The sequence below is a fragment of the Nuphar pumila genome, chromosome 2 (genome assembly GCF_984573655.1).
Source record: "Nuphar pumila chromosome 2, dmNupPumi1.hap1.1, whole genome shotgun sequence".
Lineage (NCBI taxonomy): Eukaryota > Viridiplantae > Streptophyta > Magnoliopsida > Nymphaeales > Nymphaeaceae > Nuphar > Nuphar pumila.
In genome coordinates, this window is record NC_143250.1 from 126,494,363 (window position 1) to 126,506,556 (window position 12,194).

A 12,194-nucleotide genomic window follows, 5' to 3' on the forward strand; every position below is an offset into this window, starting at 1 on the left:
GTACTAAGGAATACAAAATTTTACAACAATTATTACTTATGAATGCAAACGATTAAAATGATTTACAATACTGAAAGTTAAATGCTAAAGGCATAACGATATGTACTAAGGAATACAAAATCCTGCAAAGATCATTACTTAAGAATGCAAGCGACTACTACGTTTTACAGTACTGAAAGTTATATGCATAAGCGATAACGATTTGTATTAAGGAATACAAAATCCTGCAACAATCATTACTTAAGAATGAAAATGATTACGATGATTTACAGTATTGAAAGATAAATGCTAAAGCGATAATGATTTGTACGAACGAAGACAAAATCATGCAGTGATGATTACTTAAGAATGCTAGACATTTCAACGATGTATACTATTGTATGATAAATGCTGAAACGATTGTAAATAATTTTAAACCATTTACCTCATTTAATTATAGATCGTCTAAAGTGACCTTAGCATTATCTTGCTTTACATTAATTCTAGACCACCAATCGATTTTTGGAAAACCACAAATCGCAGGGCCACACTTATGCCGCAACGCCACAATATACTCCCATGCCCAGGTCTACAAAATCAATATATTAGTAAGACTATAACCTTCAACATTTTTTTCTTTACTATGCTCCCACGCTCAGAGTGATATACACAATAACGTATGTATCGATCAAGTTAACTTGATTTGTCCTTTACTAAGTCTAAACATCATGTCGATTTGTTTATTTTTTCTTTTCCGTCATTTTTTAATGTCATTGTGTAAATCGCGATGGAAGGTATCTTTCTCTAGGACAAAGCTCGTGAAGGAAAATTGTAATAGGATATTCAAACAGATTTGGCTCGATTATTTAATGGGTTTAGGTGGGATGGCTGTACAGATCGTGATAGAACACCTTCTATAAAAAATAAATTGCGATCTCTTATATACAACTGATTGCAAGCCAATCATGGTCTCTTATAAAAAACAAATGCGATCACTTTTATTTATGAAGGTCGAACATTACAACGATCTGTTCAGTGGCACTTGTGTGTTACAATTATTAAAAAAAGAATTAAATAATTAAAGAATGTTATGTTACAAAAAATAATTATAGAATTACAATAAAGAATTATAGAATTATAACAAAATAATTACCGGGATAAAAAGATTCGCTATTGTTACAAATCGTCTCTTTTTTTTCTTGGTGGACTCTCTATCATTGATGGCCTCTTGGTTCCCTCGATCTTATTATAAACAATGGTCATCGTCTCTACCAGTGACTGCATTTGTCTCTCCAAATTGCTCACCTCCTTTCGTAAGTCCTTATTCTCCCTCTCTAACATCTGGAACCTTGTACTGGAGACTACATTCTCTTTTGTGAGCTTTGTTTGCTTCTCATCATGTATTGTTATTGAGGTAATCATTGTTATAGCCGGAGGGAGACGTTGGACGGGCTTTCTATGCTGGGATGCAACATGATGGGGGACATAAGGGAGGCATGGGTTCCCAATATTCTCAATCTCCAGATTTCGACGCATGGGTTCCCAATATTTTTTAAAATAGTCGGGATCATATTGTCGTTCTTTATAATCATATGCTATGGCACAGACACCTCCTTTGTTTCAGCTATCCAATTATTCCCTCTAGCGTTCATGCCAATTCATGTTCCTGGCCCCACCGCTATCCATCTTTCTTCTCACTTCCACATGCTTTTTTGGGATAGACTGTCCCAAGCCAGATTGTAGGAGAACTCGACTACCATACTGCAACTCGGCTTCATAATTGCTAAACAGCCAAATATCATGGTCAGACAATCTCGCACACTCCTTGTCCTCCTTATCTCTATACGGTTTCCACACAACCTGTATATTGGAGATCATGGTTTAGGTACAGACAATTATTCATGCTAATGAATGCTAAATATTAAAATTATTTATAATAACGAGTGCTAAATATATTACAACGATTATTACTAAGAATGCAAATGATTACTACGATTTACAGTACTAAAAGATAAATGCTAAAGCAATAATGATTTGAAGTAACAAAGACAAAATCCTACAACAATAATTACTTAAGAATGCTAAATATTTCAATGATTTATACTACTGAATGATAAATGATGAACCGATTGTAAATGATTTTAAACCATTTACCTCATTTAGTTGCAGCCCATATAAAATAAACTTAGCATTATCCTCTTTGACATTTAGTCTAGCCCACTAACCGATCTTTGGAAAACCATAAATCGCAGGGTCACACTGAGGACGCAACGCGACAATATGCTCCCACGCCCAGGCCTACAAAAATAATATATTAGTAACACTACAACCTTCAATGAGCTTAGTCTATAAGTACTAAATATATAATAAACAAATACCTGAACAAATGGCCAAAACCCCCTCACGATTTTCGTACCCTTACTCGCACGGTAAAGTTGACTGTACAAACGTGCGAGCATAACAACACCCCATGCATAGTTGTCGACTTCGTCTAAGTCTTTCAGGTACTGCAGTCACAAGTAACTTATTCTCGAACCAAAACAATCGAAAAATAAAGTAAGACCAAAAAAATAAAGAAGGAAGCCGCGCAACTCTTGGTTCAGATGCACATGTATCAGACTGACCTTCCCATTCATTACGAAAAGAATAAACTCTCATCGATGTGGGATTGCTTTCACCAGAAATGCATTAACTCCAGTCGTCCATCGACATTCCTAGAAGGGTCGTGCACTTTTCCCTTGCGTTATAGTTTAAATCCCGTAATAGGACAACACTGTCATGGCACTTAAGGCCGGTAATTCGCGCCACATATTCTAAGTTCATGGTGACCTCAAAAGAATCAAAGTGGAATGTGTTCATGTGATGATTCCACTTATTTACCAGGTGGGTCATGGTGTTCCAGCATATTTCAAAATAATGTTGGTTCAGAAGGCCACCGAAGCACGATAGAACTACAGGCCACTGACATCGCCCTCTAAGCTTTTCACTTGGTGCTTTACTTCTCTTCTGACTTCCCTGTAACACAAAATAGCATATTATTCGTATTAATTATAAATTAGTCTCATTTGTACTTATACACTTAGTTATAGATAGTAATCGCTACAAATAATAATCGTTGCACATGCGCTAACACAGTAATCGCTAACACAGTAATCACTATACACAATAATTTCTATACATAGTAAGTGCTATAACAATAATCGCTATATATAGTAATACCTATCACAGTAATCGCTATACATAAATCGCTATGACAATAATCGCTATACATAGTAATCGTTATCACAGTAATACTTATCACAATAAATCATGACAGACAAGATCGATTTATGTACCTTAGTCACAATTTTCTTCTATTCATCCCCTCCCTCCATCCTCTGTCTTTCTTGTTGCTCCGCCACATCCCACTGCTTTTCTACTTGTCCTCTGCTTTTCAATTTCTTCCTTCCTTTTCCTTTCCTTCTCTTCCTCGTCCTCCTTCTCCTTCTTTACTTTTTCCTTCCTTTTTCTTTCATTCTCTTTCTCTTCCTGCTTTTTCTTTTCCCTTTCCTTCTCTTCCTTCTCCTACTTCTTCATTTTCCTTTCCTTCTCTTCCTCGTCCTCTTTCTCTTTCATTTGCCTTTCATTCTCTTCCTTGTCCTGCTTGTCCTTCCTTTGCCTTTCTTTCTCTTTCTTGTCTTCCTTGTCTTTCATTTGCCTTTCCTTCTCTTCCTTATCCTGATGTTTCTTCTTTTGCCTTTCATCTTCTATCTTTATCATTTGCCTTTCCTTCTCTTCTTCCTCATTCTTCTTCAATTGCCTTTCCCTCAACTCCTCCTCTTCCTCCTCATTCTTTTTTTGCCTTTTCCTCTCCTCCACCTCCTTCTTCATTTGCCTTATCCTCCTTTGCTTTTCAAAATATTTCTGCTTCATCAGTTGCCTTTTCTTCTTTTCCTCCTCTTTCTTTTTCTTCAATTGCCTTTCTCTCTCCTCTTCCTCATTCTTTTTTTGCCTTTCCCTCATCTCCTTATTCTTTTTATGCCTTTCATTCTCCTCCTCCTTCTTCTTTCTTTGCCTTTCCCTCTCCTCTGCCTTCATTCGTTGCCTTTGCTTTCCATTCTCCTCCTCCTTATTCATTTGCTTTTTCTTCTCTTCATCATCCTTCTTCTTCTTCATCTTTAGTTCTTCCTTTAGTCTTCAGTCTTAATATCTAATGGATAATCTTCCGCATAATACAATTCCAACGCTTTCTCTCTGTCTTTATTATTCTCAATCTTTATTATATTTTGACACCTTTCATAACGCTCGTATAGATATATAGGACTGGTGGATAACTTCTCTAATATTCATCTCATAGAACGAAGGGTTATTTCTTGTCTGACGAGTTGTAGACATTGCTAACCTGCACAACACATAAATTTAACCGCATCATTATACGTTACAACCGCCTTCCCAAGTTTATAATAATACAAATTATCCCATTTGTTAAACAATTACCAACATTATAAATCGTCGCAGTATTTGCCTTTACAAGTAAACATCGTTGTAAGATTTAACAAACTTAAGTACAAAACAAGGTAACTTCATAAATACACATAGCCAATGCTTTAAATGTATAAATAGTTGTTGCTTCAAACTTACAAATCGTTATATAAATTGCAACCTTCGTACATATCGTTGTAACGTTTGGATTCATACATATACATTGTTGTACGATTTATCAAAATTAAGTATAAATCATGGTAGTTTCATTAAATTGTTACTATTTCAAACGTATAAATCGTTCATACTTCAAACGTACAAATCGTTGTAGAAAATTAACCTTCATAAGTACACATCGTTGAAATGTTTGGCCTTCATAAGAATAAATCATGCTAACTGTTTTTCGTTGCCCAAAAGGTAGATAAGTACAAATTGATTTATTTTAGTATGAAAATACGTGTTATTTAGCATGAAGACAGCCACCCAGTTGTAAGATTTAACATTCAGATTTACAAATCGATTTGTTTGCATAACGAAACCTTACACGAAACTCACCGAAATGATAGGAGTTTTGGTAATCCGACAGTGGAGGAGAAACACCCATAAGGGAGATGCAACCGATGGTGACAACGATGTTGCCACTACGCAAATGACGACAAAGGATGCTTCGGCGGCAACAGACGATGTCAAAGGGTGCTCCGACGACAACAAACGAAGGCAAATGTTGCTCCGACGATAGCAGACGACGACAAAGGGTGCTCTGGTGGAAGCAGACGACAGTAAAGGAGGGTCTGATGGCAACAGACGACGACAAATGTGGGTCCGATGACAACAAATGACAACAAATGGTGCATCGTCAAAGGGAGCTCCTGCTATTGCAGAAGTTGCAAAAGTTTACTGTTTTGGGGGAAAACGAAATGTTTGGACTATTGTAAGAGTTAAGATCATCCTCTCTTTTCTGGATCAAGGACAATTTGGTCATTTTTTCAAACCGACGTTTCACTTTTCTAGATGGAGGGCATTTTTATCTTTTTCTCAAATCGATGCTTAACTTTTCTAGATGGAGGGCATTTTTATCCTTTTCTCGAACCGTCATTTCATAGCGAGCATAGCAGGAAAGGGTACTTAAGTCTTTGCAATTGCACCGGATTTTGATGCTAAGTGATGCCGATACACACGGGGATACGAGCCCCACGTGCTTATATACGTGATGTTCATTCGGACCCCCAAACACGAGATGTAGCTAACAATCGTCTTCGGGGGAACATATAACCTGCTTCGAGTTTGGCGAGCCAATCACAAGCTGACTTGTTTTTTTTAAAAAGATATTTTAAGCTTGATATAATAAGGCGTATCATCTGACCCTCTCTTCGTCCAATAGTTGTCAGCCGTGCACGTCCTTTTTTTGCTTTTAGCGACCAGGGCACTCTAAAAGTGTTAAAACGCAAAAAAATAAGGTTGCCGATGATCAACAACGGCGTTTTGTCAGAAAATCATCAAACAGTTTGTCACGAGCCGAGCTTGTCATGTTAGTACTCGGCTCGTTTACCTAAATGAGCTGGCTCGTAGCTCGGCTCGACGAACTCAATTTCTGAGCGGAACCATGTTCCTCGTGAGGCGAGCCAAACACCGAGCTGCTCGTCTAGTTTCCAGCCCTACCTGTCATGGCGCCATCTGATCATTTTCGTATATAACAAATCTGTGGCGGTCTCTCTCTCTCCAGAGGGTCTGAGGGGAATTCGGAATGCCTCCTTCCGTTATCCAAACGCCCCGAGTCTTCCTCCTCCACCACCAACGGCGCTTCCCGCTCCCCTCCCCTGCCGACGCCCTCCATCCCTACCGTCTCCCTAGAAGGGCTTCCTCCTCCATCTCTAGGGTTAGGGCATCTCACTCCCTTCCCGAAACCCCAACTCTGGCCTCTCCCTCCACGCGAAATCCTGCCCTCCCTCCCTCCTCCGAGATCCTTCGAATCAGAGAAGCCCTGCTCTCCCGCGAGAAGACGGCCGTCGAGATTGCGGAGGAGTACCTGGAGCGGCTGCGGAGGACGGAGCCCCAGCTCCGGTGCTTCCTCCATGTCGCCTCGGACGACGCCCTTCGGAAGGCGGAGGAGCTGGACCGGAGGATTGCGAGGGGCGAGGAGGTCGGCGAGCTGGCGGGCGTCCTCGTCGCAGTGAAGGACAACCTCTGCACTGCCGACATGCGGTCCACGGCTGGATCGAGGATCCTCGAGGGGTACCGACCTCCATTCGATGCTTCCGCTGTGCAGAGGCTGCGAGAGCGTGGGGCGATCCTGGTCGGGAAGACTAACATGGACGAGTTCGGGATGGGAAGCAGCACCGAGGCCTCCGCTTTCCAGGTTTTCTTTTCCCTCTTTCTCTTTTGATTTGATTTTGTTTTCCATTCTACTCTGCAAACTGGTTGAGAATTAAGCGAGTCGCATGCGAATTTGGGGATTTAATGCAAATTTGATGAAACCAACATTTGCTTGAGAATTAACAAACTTGACCGTGTATTTTAGCAGAACACGGAGCTTTTAAACTAATGAGAAAAATATGCATTTTGAGAATGCGATTTCGTTTAGGAAATGGTGATTTGAGTGAAATTTCTGAGACCATTGTAACTTTTATATTAACCAACTTCATCTCTAACTTTAAATCAAATATGGCACTCAACTAGTGAAACATGAAACTGATTGGGCATTTCATGATTTGTCTATTATTTGGGTCGAACATGGGTGCCAAGTTAATGAATAGGAAGGAGGGAGTCAGATTGAAGAGAATTGTTGTTCTTGATTGAACTTGAATGGTGTTATTCGTGGTGTATGACTTATATAGTACATGACATGATGATCTATTTTGCATATATTCTACTATTCTGCGTAGATAATCCACCATTGATGGTCTCTGAAAAACATAAATGGTCACTACTTGATAAGGATTCTCGTTTATAAGTTGCTTGGCGATTTTGATGGTTGCCTAAGAAGTTTGTTAAATTGGGGGAGTGGTTGTTCTTAAGGATCCCTTTGAACGCACCTCTCTATCCAATGCAATACCCTAATTTGTGTCATTTGTTGGTTTAATTAGGTGCACCAAGTTCGATATACATAAATTTTTAACCTTAAAACCATTGCTTTGGTATGTTATTTTTGCGTGAATGAACTCTTTATAATTCATAGAGTCCAAAACCAAAGTTGCCAGTCAAGGAAGCGGGAGCGAGAAGCGATATGGGAAGCAGGAGCAGGAAGCGAGGCACTTCTAAAATTTTATGAAGCCGGAAACGTGGGACGACTTAGGAGCGAACCAGGAAGTGTCTCGAAAGCGACCTAGTAAGTCTCTCGGAAGCGACCTAGGAAGCAAAGAAGGAGACGACCTAGGATTCGAGTGGGAAGCGGAAGAGATGTGAATAAGAATCGAAAGGGAAGCGAAAGAGATGTGAATAAGAATCGAAAGGGAAGCGAAAATATAATTATATATTTTTATTTTATCAAAAAAATAATATTGATGTCATCATTGACAAAATAAAACATGTATTTAAGACAATAAATAATATAAGTTGCAATTATCTAACAAATGCATCATATTGTAACTTTCAAGCATTTAAAAAATAATACATTAAAAAAATATCATAATTCACATTCATGTTGCAACCATTTAACAAATGCATGCAAGCACTAAATAATATATTAAGAAAACTAATAAATTTGATTAAAAAACATACATTTTTACACGAAAGAATCAAATGACTTTTTATTTGATGTGATTGTTGTAAATCTTGTGATTCTGCAACATAGAAAATGAGAAATTAATAAACTCAAAGATTACATAAAGACTCTAAAGTGTAAACTTAAAATTAGCATAATCCATTACTTCACTTTATCAAGCAAGCTTCAAAATAAAAGTATATATCAAACCAATAAAATATTACAAGACTATGACACAAAAAGTAACATAAAAGTTTCTAAGTTGGACTACTCCAACTACATCATCAAAAAAATAATTAAGAATTCAAGAGTTCATTTTATTGTCAACAATCAATAATCTGTCATCTTTCTCTTTCTCTTCAGTTCAGCAATAGATCGAGAACTTTCTGCTTCATCAAGTCGTCCTTGTCCTCCACGACCATGCCTTCTGCTCCTTCTTTCATTTCTTATAATAAATATGTTAAAAATTAAAATATTCAAAAACCTTAATTTAAAATATAAAAAATACATATATAGAAGAAAGTAAAAATAAAAAACACAAGATCGACATACCTTGCCTAGGTCTCCTGCTAAAGAAACAATCAATCCGGCCTTGAGGAATTGATGTTCGCTCTTGTATATCTGCACTAGTTCTGCTAGCTCTGTTGGATTGATTTGTATCCTCTTCAACCTCATTTGTACGTATGATTATTAGAGGCAATGAAGCTCTTGGTTGTGCATCTTTATGTTTGGATTTGGAAATAGTGCTTGATTGTTGTGCACTATCATCCAAATCTCTCTAACGCATGTCCTCTAATCTCAACGTATTTTCTTTTACAATAGAAAGTTCTGGATTGATATCCCATTTTTGACTAGGTCCTTTATAGCGATTGTTGCACCTTTTTATAACAAGAATATAAAATATGAATGCTAATAAATAATCAATGATAAAAAAAGAGAAAAAAAATACCAAAACCAAAGTACAACACTTTAATTATACCTGTCAATCAATCGAAGATTGAAATGAATATACACCAAGGTATCAACATGATCTTCATTGAGCCTATTTCTTTTAACATTGTGAATATAACTATAGGTGCTCCACACTCTTTCTGCAAAAGATTTGCTAATAGGTTGAGATAAAACCTTAATGGCTAATGCTCTCAACTCAGGTGTATCACCACCATAAAAACGCCACCAATTAAGCACCAACATTGTAGGATTTAATGCATCTATTCTTGCTTCATTTCGGCTAAATCTTCCATTTCTTGATGCAAAAGCTAAAGTTGTGACCTATAAAGTATAGAGAGCTCTTCATTTCCAGTAGATATGACTTCAAGCGCGAGCATTGCACCATCTAAAATATCATTATCCTTTTCTGCAAAAAAAATGTTTAACAACTATAACAAGAAAATGCAAATGAAATAATAAAATAATTAAACTTTAAACTTTATTAAATAGATAGAATAAAATTTTTACCAGGAGAAACTCGTTTGACCCCTCCTGTTGCTGGGATTTTGAGATACTCTGACTCGTAATATTTTGGAGTAAGCATGTGGGCTAGATTATGGAGAGGCACATTCATTCTGTCCCATCTATTTGAGACAATCTTATGAATCTTTTCATACAAATCTGGTTGTCCTTTTAGATTGTCTTTGATTTCCCCCAATATGTTGTCCATGCCTTCTTACACTTCACCAATTATAGGGCCTTCCTGATCACAAAATTTAATCATCTTATGTATGAGTTTTGTAATCAATAATGCTAAACGAACAGAATCCCAATATTCTTCGTCAAGAACAGTTGTTTTTGTTGTAATAACTCTTTTTTTATAGTTTCATCCGTGCATGATTGCTTTCACTCGCTCCATCTATCTGAAATTGCTATGAGCCTCAAGCTCTCCCTCACATCAAGCAAGCGCTTCAAAGTAGTATAATGTGTAGCAAACCTTGTTTTTGCAATATTTATTAGCTCTAATTTTTCATTGTTTCTAAAGATTGCTAGTCCTTTTGAATGATTTGTGATATACTTAACAATTTCTTTACTTTGCAAATATGTTTCTCTCAACCAATGAAACTCATGTGCCAAATCCTTGAAGATCAAATTAAGTGTGTGAACAACACTAGGTTACCAAAAAATATACTTATACATTTGTTTTAATTCTTCACCTGCTAACTTGCAATTTGCTGCATTGTCTGTAATACTTGCACTACATTAAAAAGGCCCCACAAGTTTAAATCCCATCTTTAAAAACTCAACAATGTTTGCAACTGACTGTTGCACATTAGAAAAATGGCTTGCATATAAGAACATCGAGCCAAAACAGTTTGAAACAAGTATATTTATCAAGTGTTTGTTTTTGATATTTGTCCAACCGTCTGAGACAATGAAAACTCCCAACTCCTCAAACTTTTCTCAAAATTCATTTAACTCCCTGTAAACACACTCTTTCTCACTGTTAAACAACTTTGTTCGCGCTTTTTCATATAATGGGGGTTTATATTAAGGCACTTTACCAACTGCAGATATCATCTCTTCTCAATACGGTGATCGAAGCACATTGAAAGGTATGCCATTTGCACACAAAAATCTGATAATTTTATGATCTACATCATCTCTTTCTACCTTTTTAAAGGTATCACGAATATCAATTGTGCTTCGACTTCCACTAAATGATGTAGTCATACTAATAAGCATCTTTGGTTTATCAATTTTTGATCTCCTCAACTCAAATGCACTTGATGAAACCTCTACTCGTCGAACTTGTCTCTTAATTTTTTTTGCCAATTCTGCATTTTTTGCAACTACAGGACAAAAGGCAATCCCAACACTTTGTCCCTTTGGAGCTCCTATGAGATGGATAAATATTTTTGCAGTGCCTGCACGTAAAAACCTGGGTTCCACCTTGCTTTTCTTACCCACTATTCTTTTGTTTCAATAAATAACGTTATAGCACAGTTGTTTTATGCATGCTAGGTGGTTCATTATCTTGGTCATCTTCAGAATAGTAGTCATCCAAGTCATATTCTTCTTCATCTTCCTCATCAAAACAATTTTTTTTTTGTCCTTAAACTGATATAGACAATCAGAAGACCCCTTGCCTTTTCTTGCATTGTCATTTCGAACACCATTAGATGATTCATGCTCCAAATTGTACAAAGAATCATCATCGTCATCATAATTGTCGTGATCATAACTTGTGATGATCATTAATGAGGCAAAGAATATGCAAATATACCTGCATCATAAAAGTATAAAAATCAGTCTAAAAAAAAACTATTATTAAAAGCAAAGGATGGAGAGTGAAGAACACAAATCATTACTCTCATAATTTACCAATTACTAAAACAAAAAAATAAACATCATTTAAGGAGGTGAAACTGTGAAATATCTATGATTCTATGTCTGTGTCGTCAGGCAGGTGAGCAATATAGAGCCTAAAGCAATCATGCATCATGTTTGGTCGTAGGATTGCAGATTGTTTTATTGTTTTTTGATAATAACTTAATTTTTAATGAAATAACTTATTTTGTTTTTTGGCCATCCTTAATGGTTCTTAGATCTTCCCTTGTTTTATTTGTCTTTCTTAATAGAAAACATGTATTAGATTAGGTTTTCCATTAACACCAAGATAGAAGTTTATATTGAAGGTCCCAATCATAGTCACATGAACATCACCAACGGAAGTGGCAAGGCATCTATCAGAAATTTTGGATGTCCCATAGATTTAAAAAACACAATAGAACCATACAAAGCACTGTGAAATACACAAATAACATACAAATCATAACATAATAGAACAAAAAACATAAAACACAGAACATAATAATCAAATCTACCAAAACTAATCAAATCTACTAATCCAAAAAAAGAAAACTAATCAGATCTCACAGCTAGAGAACATAAACTCCTACCCAAATTAATCAAATCTCAAGTTAGAGCTTTGTTTAATCACTTTTCAACAAAAAATCTTCACACCAAAAATGAACAACTTATCACACATATTTGAGCATATGACTAAACCATTAAACAAAAGAGAGAATGTGATGTATGATTGCTACCTTGTAAAAAAAAT

The 12,194-nt window shown here is 36.6% G+C and overlaps 1 protein-coding gene across 3 annotated transcripts in view; it reads left to right on the plus strand.

Moving 5' to 3' along the window:
• The first annotated feature begins 6,142 nt into the window (after positions 1 to 6,142).
• LOC149847039 (Amidase family protein) overlaps positions 6,143 to 12,194 on the plus strand; it is a 42,782-nt gene continuing 36,730 nt past the window's right edge. For 2 of the 3 annotated variants that reach the window (XM_089996761.1, XM_089996762.1), the window contains exon 1: positions 6,155 to 6,796. In XM_089996761.1, coding sequence (XP_089852887.1) covers positions 6,185 to 6,796 — 612 coding nt within the window. In that variant the 5' untranslated portion in view covers positions 6,155 to 6,184. Of the gene's footprint in view, positions 6,797 to 12,194 lie in introns of all 3 variants that reach the window. The other variant, XM_089996760.1, reaches the window with a different exon arrangement.